We start from the raw sequence: 17673 nt of genomic DNA on the forward strand, positions 1-17673 counted from the left end.
ACCGCAGGGATAAGCATCAACCGCTCGCCACTCGCCCCCGCGGCGGGGAGTCCCTCGCATTTAAAGGGCAGCTCCGAGCGGAGGGATCTCTCTACCGCGTTAGGAGGCCGGGACTTCTTCTGCGCACACACGACGGGGCGGCCCAGAGCCGCGGGGTAGCCCGGAACTTGTTTTCTCTCGGCGAAATCCCTCCGCCGCGGCGCAGCGCCGCGCTGAGCGGTCATGGGAGCTGTGGGCCGCGCTGTTCCTCCTCCGCGGGCGAGGCGCGGAGCGTGGCGGGCTGGCGGCCTGACTCTGCGCCGGCCGGCGTGAAGCGGCGGGGGGGGGGGGAGGAGGAGGCAGGGAGCGGCACGGGATGGAAGGGGGGGGGCGGGTTGTGTTTCCTTTCGAGTAGTGTATCCTTCCGCAGCGGCGGGCGTAAGGCACCGCTTGTCCGCGGTGTCCCTCCGCCGCCGGGAGCGTAGGGGCAGGCGGCGTCTCCCCGGACGGGGCGAGGAGGTCGTGGGCTACGCCGGGAGAAAGAAGAAACTTCGGAGCGCGGTGGCCGGCGCAGCGACCCGCCTGGCTCGGCAGGCCGGTGGAAAGAGCGCTCCCGGCAGAGAAGAAGGAAAACGAGGAGGAAGCGGCAGCGGCGACGGCGGCCGGTCCTCACCGCAGCCCCGCGGGGTCTCTGCGAGGGAGCCCGGGGGACTCTTTCTCGCGGGGCTCGGCGGAGGGATCTCTAGGCGGCTCCCCCCGTCGCCTCCTCCCCGCACCGCTCGCCCCTCGGCGCCGCCATCTTGGATTTTAATCCGCCATTTTTTTTCCTCCCCCCACTCGGAATTATTTTTTATCACTATCGCTGCTTTTTCTTCCCCCCCTTCCTAGTTCCCCTCCCCCGCCCCTCCCTCGCTCAGTCTTCGCTTCCTTTTCCCCCCCCCACCCCCCTCGCTTCCTCCCCATTTTTTTCCCCCTCCGCTCCCTTCCCTTTGATGATTCATTTTCCCCCAGTGGCGGCGGGTGCAGCGCCGGCGGCGGCGAGGGACCCAGCGCGGAGGGCAGCCGGGAGGTGAGTGTCTCTGTGTCTTGGGGGGGGGGGCGGGGGGCCGCGACTCCCGTGGGCCCCGTGAGCCGGGTGTCCCCGCGCGTGGGAGGCGCCTGTCAGCGGGCGGTGAGGCGGGGGGCCGTGCCCCTCAGCTGAGGGGTGTGGGGGGGGGACGACACGGGACCGTCCCCGTGTCCTGCCCCGCGGCCCGGGGGCTGCTCCTCTGCCGCGGGGGCAGCGTTGCGGGTCCGCCGGCGCCCCCCGCCGCCTCGGGGCGGCTCTCGGCGGCGCTGACGGACGGACCCCGCGCTGCGGGGCGGCTGAAGGGGGGCGACCCGCGGCCCGTCTGCGGGCGGTGCCGCCTCCCCGCCGCGGCTGGGGGTCGGGGGAGGGAGGTGGAGGCCGCGGCGGGGCCGGGGCCGGCCGGCGGCGGGAGGCCCAGCCCTAGGGGGCAGCACGGGGCCGGGGAGGCGCCGCCCGGCCCGGCCCGGCCCGACCCGGCCCCGCGCCCCTTCCGCCGGCCGCTTCCCCCGGCGTTCCTCGCCGGGTTTGGTGCGAGTCGTTCCGGGCCGGGGAGGCGTGTGGGGAAGCGAGGGAGGAAGCTGTGGTTACTCGGCAGTTCGTGGCACTTCTGGCGGTGAATGGTTAGTGGTCCCGACGGCGTGGCTTTCCTCGGTGCGAGCCCTGTTTGTCCTGCTCGGTTCTTTATCGAGGTCTATCTGGAGTGACCATTCCGGCCTCGCAGCTTGCTGCAATTAGCTGGAAATCCCTGCTGTCCTGGGGGTGGTTTTTTGTGATTTTTCCATTGGGGAATATATTCTTTTGGGGAAGGGGTAAAACACATCTTTGTCCAGCAGCTGCATCTGAAACTCTTAAAGTGAAATTATCTTCGAAACGTTATTCTCTAAAAAAAAGTAAAGATGGGGGGCGAGGGAGAGAGTACGTGGTGTTTTGTCGAGTTGTATCACAGACAGCGCGAGAGTCTTCAGTATCTAACTTGGTGTAGTTTTCTGGTGGGTTGAACTCTGCGCAGGGCAACACACGGGAGATGACAGTCTGACCTGGGTGTTTAATAGTATACCTGTAACTACATAGTGGGAAGTTTTAATCAATGGGGTTAAAACATATTGTAGAATAAGTTCACATGGAGTCATGTCCAGTTTCCATAGTCTGGTCACTGTAGCTGTGGATGCATCCTCTTCTGTTTTCACTAAAAATGAACTTTTGTCCTGAATTCTTTAAGCTTTCTTCCTTGCAAGTAACGCCATGTGAGGAAATCAGGATGTACTTGGTTGAAAAATGGGATGTTTGTTTTGTTTATTGTACTGTTCTGTTATTAGAGACAGATAGACACATACGAACATCTCTGCTGTATACCTATTTGAGTTTGCAAACTGGAAAATAAGACTTATTTAGAGTAATTATTCAGTGCATTGCATCTTAAATGAGTAAGTGCAGTGATGTACGCTTGTACACTCAGTTACAGGAGTGAGCAGAGCTCTTGAATACTTGTTTTGCTTTGTTAGGGCTATCCTATGGCAGGACTACAATTCCCAGCATTCTTTTCGCTTCAAACAGCAACGTGCTTTAACGCAACAGACAATTGCCAAAATTAACATAGTAGGTGTAAGGTATGATACTTCTGTGCTAAACAGTGAGTCCAGACCGGTGGTTTGAGAATGCGAAGCATTTGGGAACAGTCCCAGCTGAAGTGCTCCTGATCACTTCCCTGACCTTGTCCCCCCACCTTCCCGTAACATTCTCTTGTACCGTGGTTCAAACCAGCAAGGTCCAGGCTTTTCTGGTGACTCCCCTGATTCGGTCACCACTTGGCTCTGCGGTGGTTTTGCTGGCACAGAGAGAGGGCGGCATGCAAGTGGGCACAGGCAGGCGAGGGGGCAGCAGGGCTGGTTTGAAGTCTTCATTGAACTATGGTGCTGTTTGTGTCAGCTATTGTGGAGCTGCCCTGAATCTGTGTAGGTCACACACAGCTTAACTGTCACAACAGCTGATGCTTTTCCTTCCCGTTTCAGTGGGTCCTGCTGCTGCTCCTCCACTACTGCATCCTCTCTTGCTCTAGTGCCTGTTGGATCCTTTGCTAAACCTGCTCAGCGCATTAAACCAGCAGAACATGAGCTGCTCTCCTCCCTGTTGGGTTAATGAGGTTAAATTGAGATCTGGAGAAGTCCACCGAGCTCCAGAACTGGTAGAAATGTTTGTATCAGTTGGCAAGGGGGAGGAAGGAGGGTTCTTTCTCTCCAGAGGCAGTGTGAGCTTTTGGATTGTCTCTGTGAAAGTCAGCTGAAGGCTGGAGTTGCTGCAGTGAGTTGGGGGATTCATGCAGCCTTTAGGGTGCTTTGCTCAGCCAGTTACTCACCTTCACCCTGGGAAGGCACCGAGTGGAGGAGGTGGGATGGGGGGGTAGATGAGAAAGGGGCAGGAGCTGCTGCAGCACCTCTGCATGTACATCCCCTCTCTGCCACTCACTTGCACTGCTCCGCTGTTGGTTCTGTGCCTGCACCGTGCTTGGATTAGTGTCCACATTGAGACACACAAACCATGTGGCTGTGAAAGAACTGGTACAAGTTGGAGCGTACAGACCGAGCTGGTTGTGGGGAACTGAAGCCTGGGTTTGGGTCAGGTTTGGATCCGTGTGTGCTCTCATGAACCTGTTCTGCAACGGCTTGAACTGACCTGAGTCAGTTTTGACACAGTCTGACAGCCTCCCACGTGCTGGTATTAATCCATGTCCAATTCTGCACTGAGCTTATTCTAAGAACTGACTAGCTGAAAAGAAAGACTCAAAACTCCTTTTTTTTTTTTTTTTTTTTTTTTTTTTTTTTTTTTTTCCTTTTCTCTTTTTGTTCTGGTGGTTTAATTTGCTGAACCGGTTCATCCCTGGGGCAAAGAAAGCAAAAAATGGGTGTGAAATCAGGTGGCCAAAATAAGCGTCCGCAGTGGTGGGACCGAAGTAGTCCTTCCTAGGTAGCATTTCTCCTGTTGAGGAATTGCAGCCTCAACTCCGGAGTCTTTGAAGTCATGTGGGACCACATGACCTGTCTTTAAGATACAGCTTTGACTACAGAGATTACAGGAAAGTAAACTCCAAAATATCTTCTCTTTTTGTCACCTTCTGTGGTTGCAAAGACCTCTGTTCCATGCCTGGTTTTGCTGTGTTTTAGTGTAGTCAGTAATAATTTGTAGTGTAACTTAGAACATTAGGTTCCTGTTTAAAGTGACACTGCATTGGCTTCCCAGCCTTTGTGAGCCAGAAGTGTTCTCTGGCTCCTTTTCTTCCCTGACTTAGTGGTACTTGTTTAAGCTGTCAAAAACAGTAACTGAAAGAAGATTTGAGGCTTTTTTGAATAACTCCTTAAAGCTGTGCACATTTTCATTCAGCTTTGGTTTTGCTCAGTCTTCTGTGTTAGAAACTTGAACACTTCTTAGGAATGGGTGGATTTTTTTGTTACCCAGGTGGGGTGGCTTTAGTGAAATTGTCCGCAGCCTGCTGATCCTATAGAAAAACTGGTTGCATAGTTTTGCTCTGCTTCCCAACTTCAAAGGTCTGATGCTTTTTTTTTTTTAGAGCTATCAGTAATGCAAGACATATCTTTTCTCTTGATACCGTTGATTTGTCCAGAAAAGCTGGGTCTGTGGTCATTGGGTCTTTTGGTTTTGTGTCCTATATTTGCTTTAGGTCACTGTCTGTTGATGAAGACTTTTTGCAGCTATGGTTAATTTAAAAAACAAACAAACAAAACCAACACCCAAATAAAAACTGATTTAGATGTTTGATTTTTTAATATTTTTTTTTTTAATAAAAATATATCAAATAACTGTATTTTAGAAGGAGGTCCTTTGACTGCCTGCATACTGGAGACCATGGGAAAGGGGAGTGTGACCCTGCCTGCTAGGAAATGTCCTCATCCTAGTGTCTTTGCCTGTGTCCTGGAGAGGGGTGAACAAAGTCCACTGCCTCTGTTTAGATGCTGCTCCAGTCCTTTAAGTAATACATATTTATATGCAAAAACTGTGTTATGGAAGACTAAAAGAAATTACACTTGATTTTCTTATGGTTAGTATATGTTTTTCTATGGTTTAGGGTTTTATTGATTTGATTTTTTGCAGCTTCCTTTTCTGCTCACAAGACTTCTCTGCATTGACAGGTGAGAGCCCAAAACCTGGGAGACTCACACAGCTTTTAAGATCCATTTTAACAGCCATAGAATTTCTTTACTCAAATTCATAGGGATCTACTACACTTCCTAGTATAAAAGGACTAAGGCTTTTCATATGTGATATAAATCTGAATGGTACTGCTTAATCAGTCTGGTAAACACTTCTGGATAATTCTGGCTTTGAGTGTCTTATGCCATGACAGCATTAATCATGTTTGTGCTTCAGTTGTTGATGGGTGCTTCCGAATGTTACTGAAATGTAAATAATGTTCAGGAAGTGTGTTAATAGGTTTAATAAATTTAGAACCAGGTAAATGAAGCTTGAGTTTCCATTTTTGTGAGTACTATTGCAATGAGATGCTAAATTCCTTGATGAGAGGTGCCGAATGCGATTGAGCTATATTTTGATATTTGAGGAAATGTGCCTGTGAAACTACCATAATAGAATTATAAAAGGCAATATAATTGTCAAGAGTAGTGGTATAATTAATAAAGGGTGTGGTGTAATTAATAAAGGGTTAAAACAGCAATGTGGACACTTACATTGAAATAAAAAAGGTGCCTTGGAAGCTGTAATTGTACTGGTAAACTTAACAGTATAGAAGTCATGAGTGATCCATGAATAGTGTGATATTATTTGATGGCAGAGCCCTTTAGCAGGAATTCCTAAGTATGTGGAGGTGTAAGTATATTCTTGAATAGGAAGGTGGTTGTTCATCTTGTCCTGTTCTCCCCCCATTCCTAAAAGACTTGTCAGCATGAGGCTGATACAGAAAGTACTAGAGGAAATCGCATCTGAAGGTGTATTAAAGATCACATGGTGGTGATGAGTGGGGCATCTTTACCTCTCTTTTGGGTTATCTGTTGGCACTAGAAGCAGTGGTGTTCACTGGGAAAGGAATTTTGCCTTTTGATACCGTCTCTTGAAAGCAGTGTCTGTGTATTGGGAGAAGGAATGGAGGCTGAAGAAGCACACTTGCAGTCATTGAGTTTGTCATTTGGCTAGTATTAGAAAATAGAAGGCAGCAGTAGATGGAGACAAAGGTTTTCTTGCTCATTAGGCTGCTAGGATCAAAAAAATAATGATTTTTCACAAGAATGGTTGCTAGACTTCACTAAATGGCTCTTGATTTTGCTGGGGGGGGACTTACATTGTCATCTATATCAATATATTTTGCAGCAAAATAAAGCATTTTTCCTAATTAGTATGCTTTGAGTGTTCTTCTGTGGCCACATTTCTCCTTACCTTTGGTGTTGTACTTTCCTTACCATCACTGTATTTGTTAGGTAGAAGTGTCTTAGCACAGATAGTACTTACCCTCCCCAAACAGGACTTAGGAAAGATGAGTTTCCTTCTTTGTGCAGAGCGCGCCTTTTTTCCAGCTGACATTGTAGCTACAGTACCTGTTAGTTGTCAGAAACACTACTGTATGGAGTGGTATTGCTCCAGATTGTTGCATGCATCTCCGGTTGGACTGCGTGGTAGACTTCATTTACCTGTACTGCTCTTGAACTGTAGCACACCACAGGGTGTAGTTCAGTCTTGGTTTACAAAGAGACTGAGACTGAATTTAGTTGGAAGTCTTTAATGTAGTTTGTGCTTTAATGCTCTTCTTTACCACTGTTACAAAAATGGGGGATGGGTTTTAATTAGAGTATGTGGAGCTGTAAAATGAATTGATTGAGAAGCAGAAAGAGGGAAGTTTAAGAGTGAGCTTATTATTAAGTGATTACGTGATAGTCAGGGCAGATCTTCATAGGGTAAGCTGTCTTCTGAAAGAAGTTTGGGTGGGATGCTTAAAAAGAAAGTTTGGGGAGTTTGATTTTTATCCCCCTCCCCTTTAGTGTTTGTTATCAGGCAAGCTCTATGAAGGAAAAAAAAAAAAAGTCCAATGTTGTCTAGTACCAGTTTGAGAGGTTTCCAAGGATTTTTTTGGAGGTACTGTGTAAAAATGTCGGGTTCTATGTATAGCTAAAAGCAATGAACAGGGTTTTCCGTAGCAAATTTTAAGTCTCTGGTTTGTTTTCTGGGCTGTACCTGGTAATTTCCTAAAGAAATTTGTCAGCATGGAGAGCAACTTCTGCGTTCTGATAGTCAAACTGTTTGGTTCCAGCTCGGTTAAAGAGCTGTGTTAAAGCTTTTTACTTGCTGGTGCAGTAAAAAGACACTTAAACTTTTTTTATTATTTTAAATGTTGAGGTCGAAACAAATCGCTTCTATCACTGGCAGCAAGAAAATTCCTTCTCTGCTGAAATTATCTCAACTCTTTGTATTATATAGAGGCAGTAATTCAATTAGCTTTTCCTTAGTATGATTCTTTTTCACTTTGTCAATAATCTTACTATCCTTCTGTGACAATTTGTAAAAGGTTCTAAAACCTGTAGATTTCTGGATGGTAGTTTTAGTAAGATGTTGAACCAATACATCTGTTAAGTCACTTGTGTACTGTTTTTCTCTATACCTCACTTATCTGAGTCTTTTAAAGTAACTTAGTAATCATCTGGCCGTGAATGTTTCTGTGACCTTAAGTAGCTGGATCACATAGGTGTCTAACAGAAATCCAGTATTTTGCTGCTGTTAACTGATTAAAACTGGAACGTCTACAAAAGACACTTATTTCAAAACATCTGTTAGTTTATTGGGAATTTCTTCCACTAGATTGAAATGCCTGTTACGTGATGCCTGTTATCTGTTCTGAGCAGAGTATCAGCACCCTTTTTTTTAATAATACAAAAAGGCACAATTTGTTATTTTATAAGGAAGCTGTAGGGAGGAGGATGAATTAAACCTCAAGTAAATGAATTACTAATGCATAAATGCAATTGTAAAATAATTATGTAACTCAGTGTTGGATTTTTTTCCTGCAAGTTACACAGAATGAGACACAACTGTGTACAAAATCATTAGTAGCTTTCTCGTAATCATTTATGCAAAAGGCATGGAGACTGCAGGCAAAAACTAGCATGTGCTTTGCCAGTCATTTATGTACTGCAAAATTTCAGCTCCGCTTGTGAATGCACTTACTACTGGCTCATTGAGCCCGATACGTCGTGACTGGTTTTCTTGTTATATGGAACAGTACAAATAGTAGCCTGAGTCCTCTAGATCATCATTGAGGGTTTTTTGAACTCTGATTTTCAAATAAAGATTTAACATGTTTTCCCCCACCCCCATTTCAAAAACTGTTGCTAGTTTTTTGGTTGTGGTTTTCAACTGTGTCCATCTTTACTTCTGGGAGGATGTTTGTATAACGTCATTCTTTGCTGTAAAGTTCCAAATAGGTTACAGATATTTATTTATTAGGAAATACAATCTTAATTGGATGTGCATTTGAAAATACTCTATTTTTGGAGTCAAATAGCTGTGTGTGTATTTATCCATGTGTATGTATGCCTATATAAACACATAAATATATATGTGTGTATAGTCCAGCTCTCAAAATTCAGTTGTCCTTAGCAGTTTATCAGCTTTAGAATTCCGTCTTTGCTTCCAGGTGTGGTTGTAAGTTGTAGGACAATAGTTCATCTCTGGATATCTGTATTTGCAAGGGTTCCCTGTACTAGTGCTAATGAACTGCTTTTCTTTCTTCCTAATGCAAATGCAGATCATCATCTCCCCCCCCCTCATTTTTTTTTTTCTTTTTGTTAAAATCTGTGTCTTGCAAACAGTTTCCCAGTAAGTTCTAATCATATTTATGTTTTGCTTCTGGTAGGAATTGGAACTGAAATTATTCATCCACTTCTCCAAGCCTTTTGAAAAGTGACTAAATGCAACTGGGTCAGATTGTCTGTGGGAATGAAGTGGCTGGGAGAATCCAAGAACATGGTGGTGAATGGCAGGAGAAGTGGAAGCAAGTCGTCTAATGACCATGCGCAGAATCAGACCAAATTGCAGCATGCAGGAAAGGAGAATCCGAAGATGGGCAAAAATGGAGTTGAGAGAAGATCAAGCAGATGTATGTAAATTTTTATGCAGCTTAGTGTTGTATGTGATTCATCTATCAATTTGCAAGTCAGACATCTGTCTTGTCTTGATTCATGAAGGAGGTCTGCATTATGTTTGTATTCATTGGCTGCGTTAACTCACTTCAGGAATATAGGTCTCTTCAGATCAGTTTAAAAGTTAAGTGAGAATAACTGAACGTAAATTAATTTTGAACTGGTATAAGTATAAAATACGTGATTTGCACTAAGTGAGAATTAGTGTGGTTGGAAGTAGATAATATATAATTTGAATTACTAGCCCAGATTTTGGGTAATGCACGTGTAGAAGTAAACCCCATTTTGAATGGTCGATATATCAACAGCCATATGAAATGGTTTTAAGGAACATGGATTTTTATTTTCACTATTGATCTGGGATAAAGGACTAAATACAAATTCAGAGCAAGTCCTTCATTCAGATTTTAGGAAGATGAGGTTTGAAATTTTCATAGCTTCATCATGTTTACAGGTTGGAAATTTTAGAGGCAGACATTACTGAACTGTGTAGTCTGAAAAGATGCTTGTAGTTGGGGAGGGGAAGAGACAAGGAAACCAAAATTAAAGACACCCATAAAATATATTCTAAAATGCTTTCTTCATTGGCTGCTACATAAATGAACAAAAGCAAGAATGGAAAAAAATAACTGTGCTCCTGTTTCTTCAGATTTTTTATCATCTTCCTTAATTTTTCTGTATTTTTTGTCTCCAACCTGAGCGTAGCTGGGCTTTATAGCATTCTTTAAATGGTATCTAATTTATGCTCTCTTATTTGCAGGTAGCGGTGCTTCAGGATTTGAGGGTCAAAGTCGTTACGTGCCTTCCTCTGGAATGTCTGCCAAGGAACTGTGTGAAAATGATGACCTAGCAACTAGTTTGGTTCTTGATCCCTATTTAGGTTTTCAGACACACAAAATGAATACTAGGTAACTTGTCCTTATTTTTCTAGAAAAGAATTGATCTTCTTAGTTGATGTAATCAGAATAAAACGGTGGAATTTCTTGCATGTTTACAAAAGTCTGAAAAAAAAAAGGGGGGGGGCAATCTGTGAGTAGCTTCTGCCTTCAAAATGGTGTTGCATGTGAGGCTGGAACTCGGAGCTCTGTAGAAGCCTGCATTTGTAACTCTCTTGAAGGTCTTTCTGTTAGCTCTTGTGTTCATGCTGTAAAACACCTTGTTAATAGACACCATTTCCTCGCTTAAACAGTTAACTAATCATAAGTTTTAAGAAGTTCTACGCCATTAGTCATTTGAAATATTTCAAATACAGAAGTTAGTGTTTGGGGACTTTTCTGTTTATTTCATGTGCCTGGGTGCCTTTTGGTTTTTTTTCTTCTTTTGACATCACAAGAAATATACAGTTCCTGAGCACTTCAGTGTTGCTGTCCCTTGATTTTAAGTTCTTGGAGACCCATGCTGAAGGAACGCAACTCAGACATGTCTGTATGTATAAGATAAATTAATGTGCTTACAGGGAACCTTATTACCAGAACTGCACATACTTTTGTGCTGTTACGCACCTGTCTGAGTACTTCTGGTCTGAATGCAGTGTGGTCTTAGGGTTTGGTTGTTGCATGCTTCTTCCTGTTTCACAGGCGTACCGGTGATGATAAGTATATTCTATAGATCTCCATTAAGCTTTTATTTGCATACGAGATCTTTATTGCTAGCTTAATGGAGAAGTTGTATATAAATGATAAGTTTCTAAGGACAGGAACCATGTGCTTATTATTGTAAAATAATAAGAGCTGGGATTTCCAGGTAGCACATCGTGGGAAACAGGCTGCTCAGTCATTCACGCTGTTGCCGTGGCTATTTTTAAAGAACAGTGTAAAGTGTACCTGTGCAGCTTATCATAACCATACTTCACATAACCAGAGTATTGGCTAAGTAGATTTTTGTGTGTATGTAAAAAGCCGATGGCTTCAAAAATGACCACTAGATTAATTGGTCTTGTCACATAACATAAATGGTTGCTGGTATAACCTGACAGTGTGCAGCATCAGGGTCCTAATAAGTGTAAAGACTCCAAAGAGGTTTTTCTTTTTCGCTGGAGAGTGCAGCATCCATCTTGGAGGAATGCTTGAGTTCTTCCTGTTGCCACCACGCTGTTGGTTACAACAGCACGTTGTGCCCAAACCAGGATCTAGGTAGATACTCTTACATTTCACTTTGGAGTGTCTTTGTATTTCTAGCAGTTAATCGAGCTAAATATATACGCTCAAAAGACTTTTTTGTTTTGTTGGATGAATGGTAGTCTACAGGTTCTGCACAGGTAGTTAATTCGTATGCTTTTTGCTAAGGATGTATTCATTGTTTAATGGTTGGAGAAGCTACTTTCATAAATGGTGTTTTCTGCTGATACGTTTTCAACACCTAATCAAAAGACTACACGAAGACTATCATCATGTATGTGTATTTCTTCCTTTCTCAAACTTAGAGAACAGTTACAGGCGGTCTTCAAGGACAATAATTAATTACTTTGGAGCACTATGGGCAATACTTAAGTGAGGCTTACAACTTCTACCAGAAACGCATCTTGCCTCTTTCATAATGTCCTGTTGAGAGAGCTTCTATTGTTGCAATGAATGAAAATACAGGCATCAGCATAATTCTTGTTTATCTTTTTGGTATGGTGTTGACATCTGCTTGTTACTGTAGCTGTGTCACTTGGATAGTCTTCCTTCCATCTAGTAAGCTGTAGTCTTTCTAGAGATTTATTGTTGTGGGGGGAAAGCAAATATGAAAATGCTAGACTGTTTCCAAAATACCAGATGCCAGTACTTAGATGATTGTAGTAGAAGTTAAGATTTACAGCTTATGTTGCATCTTCTGCTTCAGTGCGATGAAGTCATACTAGTTACATAGTTTGTATATTGAGGTTCGCTTAAAATAAAGCAGCCATTTATGATAGCAAGCAAATATTTCCTGTTCACTTGTTCTGATTTGTGTGAAGACGTGCTGTGGCAGTGACTGTGCCAGCATTCTGCTTTGTTGTTGGAAACACGAGGGGTTTGTATTTCTGAAACTAGCAGCCCAGCGTAAGTTGATGACCACTTACTGAAGTTGTACTTTACCTTACGTGTGGAAGCCAAGACTGCGTTTTTGTATGTATAAGTGTCTTCTGTGTAAGCACTTTCCCTACTTCATTCATTACTTTAGTTGAAGAGTTTGTAAAGACCTCTTGTTTTGCCCAGGGTATGTTGATTCTAAGAAAAAACTTGTAACATACTAGTAAAATGCCTAGGTTATTGTTGGAACATCTTTGTTTTCCGTCTTCTTTATACTGAATTAGGGATCTTATGGTAGAGAGGTGACAAGAACATGACTGTTATTTTTTGTTTTGGGTTTTTTGGTTGGTTTTGTTTTTTTCCAGGGGCCATAAAAATAAAGTCCTGCAATTCCTGAATACCCTCTGGCTTGGGAGGGAATTGGGCTGTTAGCTCTGTAAGCTGTCAAGTCAGTAGCATCTGAAAGAGCTGAAAACCAGTTCTCAAAAGATTACAGTCAGGTTCCCTGATGAGTTTGTCCAGTATTCCTCTGAAATACTTTCTTGTCACCAGGGTTTTGATGGACAGCATAAAATACAGCTCTGGAAATGTCTTCAGTGGCTTTACCCAAAAGTAACTTTTTTTCATCTTCTTGGATTTCCAAGACAAAGCAGGTTGTTTTCAGAGTTCCCGGTCATTCTTTCATCAAATTGGTAGCTCTTACCTCAACAAAATAGCAGGTTAGCAGTTAATAAAAAAACCACCCCATATGTTAGGAAGTATTATCTTGTCAAGTATAGCTGTTCTAAGAGGTTTTGTTGCTTCTTGTACAAATCCTGTTATATCAGACTTTTTGTGTGTGTGTGACAAAGGCTATCCTGACTGTAAGATTTACTTAGTCTTGCATGCCTGTCCTTTTTGTAAAAACATCACTGATTTTGCAAGCGATTTGATTGAAGGCTGTCTAACGCTAGAGATTAAAACTGAGACTTGTAAAAAGCCAAATGAATTCTTGTTTATCTTACTATGTCTTATTTTCAGATACTTTTCCCTAGGCTGAGCCCTGAATCTTGAAGTTGCATGCCTTAATGGCTGATCCACTCCCTACTGTCTTGCATAGAAATGTGTTAGTATATAAATCTTAGACTCCTGATAATACTGTTGCTGTTACCAGTCACTGTTTTTGCCTAGTTCCCTAAAGCACCAGCATCATGCCAGGGAATACTGAGAGCAGTTCCGATGTCTGTTTAAGTTTGCAAGTGATTTAGGAAGTTAAATGCATTGTAGTGTTTCAGGAGGATCTAGGGTTGTTTCCTAACTCCGTGTTGCTGCTTTCAGTGAAGTTACAAACTGGTGTGTGGTGCAGGTGGTTTTGTCTGATAACGTGAGACTAAAAGACCAAGCTTTAAGAATTTCCATGTTTTCTGTAGCAAACATGAAGTGTTTGGGGATGATGCATGGGAAGCTGCTTTCTCTCAACACTGCACCAAGAGCAATTCTTAGCCTTGGTGTAAACTGTCGGTCATTCCTGAACTTGACAGGGTACATCACTCTGTCCCTGCTGATCATTAACAACAAAAAAGGCAAAGCAATTCTGTATCACTTGCATTCATGGGTCTGTGCTGAATCTCTTCTGCACTCCTTAGCTCGTTTCAATATAATAATTAAAGGGCTCAGTATTTATCTTGAATGGGGCTTGGAGGTAGAATAAGTGATGTGGCTTCTGCTAAGTAAGGTTATACGGCTGTATAGTTCAGTGTTGTGGCGCTACGGAGATACTGGATTAGATACACAGCTTTTAGGTAGTGACATCCTGATGCAAAATGAAGCTTTTACATTTTTCAGACCTCAGTGTCTGTGTGCTTTCCAACATGATTTTGTTTGACTTTTGTGTAAAATCTGCTTTCTCCAATTTTCTTAATTTCTGCTGATAATTTAATTCAGTAGAGTCCTTTAGCTTGCTCCTGGATGTCTTCCTTTGCTGTGTGTAATTGCACACAGTGATGGCATTGGAACTAACTCTTTTGCTGCTGCTGAATGTTTTGGATTTAAAAGGAAAAAAAAAAAAAATAACCACCAACACACACACCCTTTACCGCCCCGCCCCCTCTCCCCCCCCCGCAAATCCAAACCAGCCACCCCAAACCAACACCCACCACTTTGCTTTTACCCAGTTTTTCTAGTTGCACCTTTAACTTCAATAAAAAGAGTTGCATCTCCAAAAGATGGAGTGGCTTCCATACAGTAATCATGGTAACTGCAAAATTAAATTTACCATGTGGAATGTCAGAATAGGAATGAAGAAAAGTGTTGGGTTTTTTTTTTTTGTCCCCCCCATATTTATTTTTTAAAAAGCACTTACTTGCGAAGCATATTAAGGAGAATGAAATTATGCAGCTGTTAGAATCTTCTTTACTTCTGTTCTAGGCTGTATTGGAGTTTTGGTCACGCCAGTGTGTGTATAGTTTCAGTTCAAGAAATTCCAGTAATGTGGATTACTTTCTTCATTAGAAATGCCCTTTTGAATTTTGGCCTTTAAAGAACGCACTTTTTTCCAGATAGCAACACTGGAGTTTCAACATAGAGCAAGCTTTTAATTAAGATACTCATGCTACAGGGTTGGGTGGGGGGAAGCAAAAATATGTGTTAACTAACTAGTTTCCACTTACTATACAGAGATTATTTTCAACTCTTGTTGTGCTGTCTTGAATGATTAACAGCCTTGCAGTTTTAGTTTTTATGCTGAATCTCTAGTTTTAGATGAATGGTAACTTGCTGTCTTCCATAGCCACTTAAATAAAAATATCATTCAGACAAAGTGCCTGTTTTTAAGAGGCTAATGGGATGCTATGTTTTGATAAAGTCACCCTTCTTAATGTTCTCTAGTCAGAAGTTAAGAAGTAGGTTTAGAAGTATATCTCATTAGCATGCACTGGTACACTATACAGAGCTCCGTACTGGATCTCTTGCAGGATCAATTTATCCTTTTTGTTCAAACTCACTGCTCTCAGTGACTGAGACTGAGCAAGGTACTGTGCTTCTCAACTTACCAGAAACTCTCCTTTAACTTCCTTTATAGGCAAGCATCTCACTGACCTTTGGCTTTATACCTTGGAGTTTCAAGATTCTTTAAGTATTCCCGAGGTAAGAGAAACTTGAGAGAGAGAAAGAACTTTGCTTCCCCAAGCCATTTTCCTGCATCTTCCTTATTGAGACCACCTCAGTTTGCCCTTAACTGGGATAAGATCATCTTCTAGCTGAGTCTGAAATTGCAATAGCCATAACTTTTTTTGGATCTTGTTGACCAGGGAAAAACAAATATTTCCTAGTGAAGTGTGAAAAATTTCTATTCTGTAGCTTGTCAGGAACAAGAGCGATTATTATTTCTTTAAAGATACTGTGATAGCTGGAGGTTCTCATTCCTAGCTTAATTTAACCAACAGACTGTTTTGCGGCAGACTCCGTGTGTGACCTGACCCCTGAAGCTGCTTGTAGGGTGGCTCAAGGGGTCTGTGCCTGTGAGCAGAATTAAACACCAGTGTGTCCTGTTCAGTTTCCATGATGGAATCTAATAAAGGTACTGTTCATAGAAGCAAATCAGAAGTCTGGATAAACAATTCTCATTTGGTTGACTCTCTGTTTAACAGAGACTGGATTGGCTGGTTTGTTTTGTTGGTTTTCTTGTGCTCTTTCTATCTCTCTTATTTCTCCTCTCTGAACTACTCTCCTATTTTACTGATGCTTAAAAGCCAGGTTTTTTGGCTCAGTTTATATAACATTTAGCTGTGGGGTCTTTTCAGACTCTCCTCATAGTGGTGCTCAGTCATGTAGACTCTTCCAGGAGATGCGTAAATTTTTTTTCAATGTCACGTGTAAATGAGGAAGCCCTGTGCCATGAGAATGATAGTATTTAAGGTTTCTTCTCAAAACTGATTGGCTTTTTGATAGATAGTGCTGGGAAAGACTAATGGATAAATTGCTATTTCGTGATACTCCTGGGGGAAGTGAAGGGTCTATCAGCAGGCCCTCAAATTCTTAAGGAACACTCAACTTCTGGGCTTTCTTGGCATATTGGCTTCTTCAGTGTCTGAAATCAGAAGGTACCTTTTAAAGTGTGTATGGAGATACACCTGTGAAAGTACTGAAGCTTTTGTAAGGAGTCTAGCTTGTGGTATTCTGAATTAGCTTGTAAACTTTATATGCTCTCAGTGCAGTTTATATGTGCTGTTGAGCTGTGAACAACTCGCTAACTTAGGCTCAGGGTGCAAAGCGTCATTCTGTTCCACTCATTTGGGAACCCTTGAAGTGAAATACCCTATGTACATCATGATGTTGGTTTCCAGCATCTTTCCATGTACTTGTGGACACTCCTTGCTTTTTTTGGATTCCTGGTTACCTTTTCTCATTATCTCTTGTCTTGTCACCATGTAAAAAAATATCAGTACAATGTTTTGATAGAGGTGCTACAGGAGGTCCTGGGTATTAATTTTTTTGAACCTTTGGGTGTCAAGAGTCACGTTCTTTGAAAAACCCAGTTCCTGTTTCAAGTTTCAAATGCCTGGCATACAGTGTAGCATTCATCTGACCTTTCAGCGTTTGTGGGGTGTTACAATCTGTACACCCCCTTCCTTCTTCCAGCCTTCTTTTTAGCCCTTTAAAGACTTGGGCACACACTAGCTATTCTGCTTCTCATGAATGATATTACATGAGTTTCTGCTAGACCAGCAGCATGGAATGCTTGAGACAAGAACTGGTGGAAACACCTGCTGAATGTGATCCATGGAGGTAGACAGGTGACTTCTCAAGGGTTGGGGACAGGTTCTGAGATACCTAAGGTGGCTAGTCATACAGCTAGTCAGCATCTGAGAATGGTATGTTGAGAAAGACCTGAAGTATGTGTGACTTTGGGACTATAAGATGTGCTTCTAATTGCTAGAGAACGTAGGATGTTGATTCTTTTTCTGAAGATCGTGAGAGCCACTGTTTGGGCTTAGCATCTGGCCTGCTTTTTCTTTTGTCTCCCCCTCCTTAATGTCTGAGTAAGCTCTGTGTGTTATGACTAGCAAATCTGAGAGAAGTCTTTCTGGTTTTGGGAAAGCTGGGAGATACTCTTCTTGTAGCTGCCTGGCAGGTTGAGGGAGACTTTGCTGTGCTAAAGAACAAAAATTATAACAATCATGTGATCTGTAGTCTGAAGAGAGTTTTCCTCTGTGATGATTTCTCAGCAGCTTGTTAGGCTTTTGGGGGAGATGGGATAAGTATATTCTTTAATAAAGAACTTGGTTTGAAACTTCTTGGCGCGGTACGTACTACAATTCTAAGTGGGCATCTGTTTCTTGACTGACTCTTGTTAGATGTTACCCCAGCCAGAAGAAAACTTATCTAATGTCTTCTCAGAACTTCTTACTGTATCTTCTTCTCTGAAAGCTCACAGGTTTATGCTGATAATTTTTGCCATATTCAAAAAGATCTAAAAGGTTGCTTAGTCATTGCATTACAA

The 17673-nt window shown here is 42.8% G+C and overlaps 1 protein-coding gene across 2 annotated transcripts in view; it reads left to right on the top strand.

The window, feature by feature from the left end:
• The first annotated feature begins 462 nt into the window (after nt 1–462).
• The window catches only part of KMT5B (lysine methyltransferase 5B), a 30398-nt gene continuing 13187 nt past the window's right edge, over nt 463–17673 (top strand). The window contains exons 1-3 of one of the 2 annotated variants that reach the window (XM_074148686.1): nt 463–1048; nt 8916–9158; nt 9962–10109. In XM_074148686.1, coding sequence (XP_074004787.1) covers nt 8999–9158; nt 9962–10109 — 308 coding nt within the window. In that variant the 5' untranslated portion in view covers nt 463–1048; nt 8916–8998. Of the gene's footprint in view, nt 1049–8915; nt 9163–9961; nt 10110–17673 lie in introns of those variants that run through there. The other variant, XM_074148687.1, reaches the window with a different exon arrangement.

This window comes from Numenius arquata, chromosome 6 (assembly GCF_964106895.1).
Source record: "Numenius arquata chromosome 6, bNumArq3.hap1.1, whole genome shotgun sequence".
In the NCBI taxonomy this organism is placed as follows: domain Eukaryota; kingdom Metazoa; phylum Chordata; class Aves; order Charadriiformes; family Scolopacidae; genus Numenius; species Numenius arquata.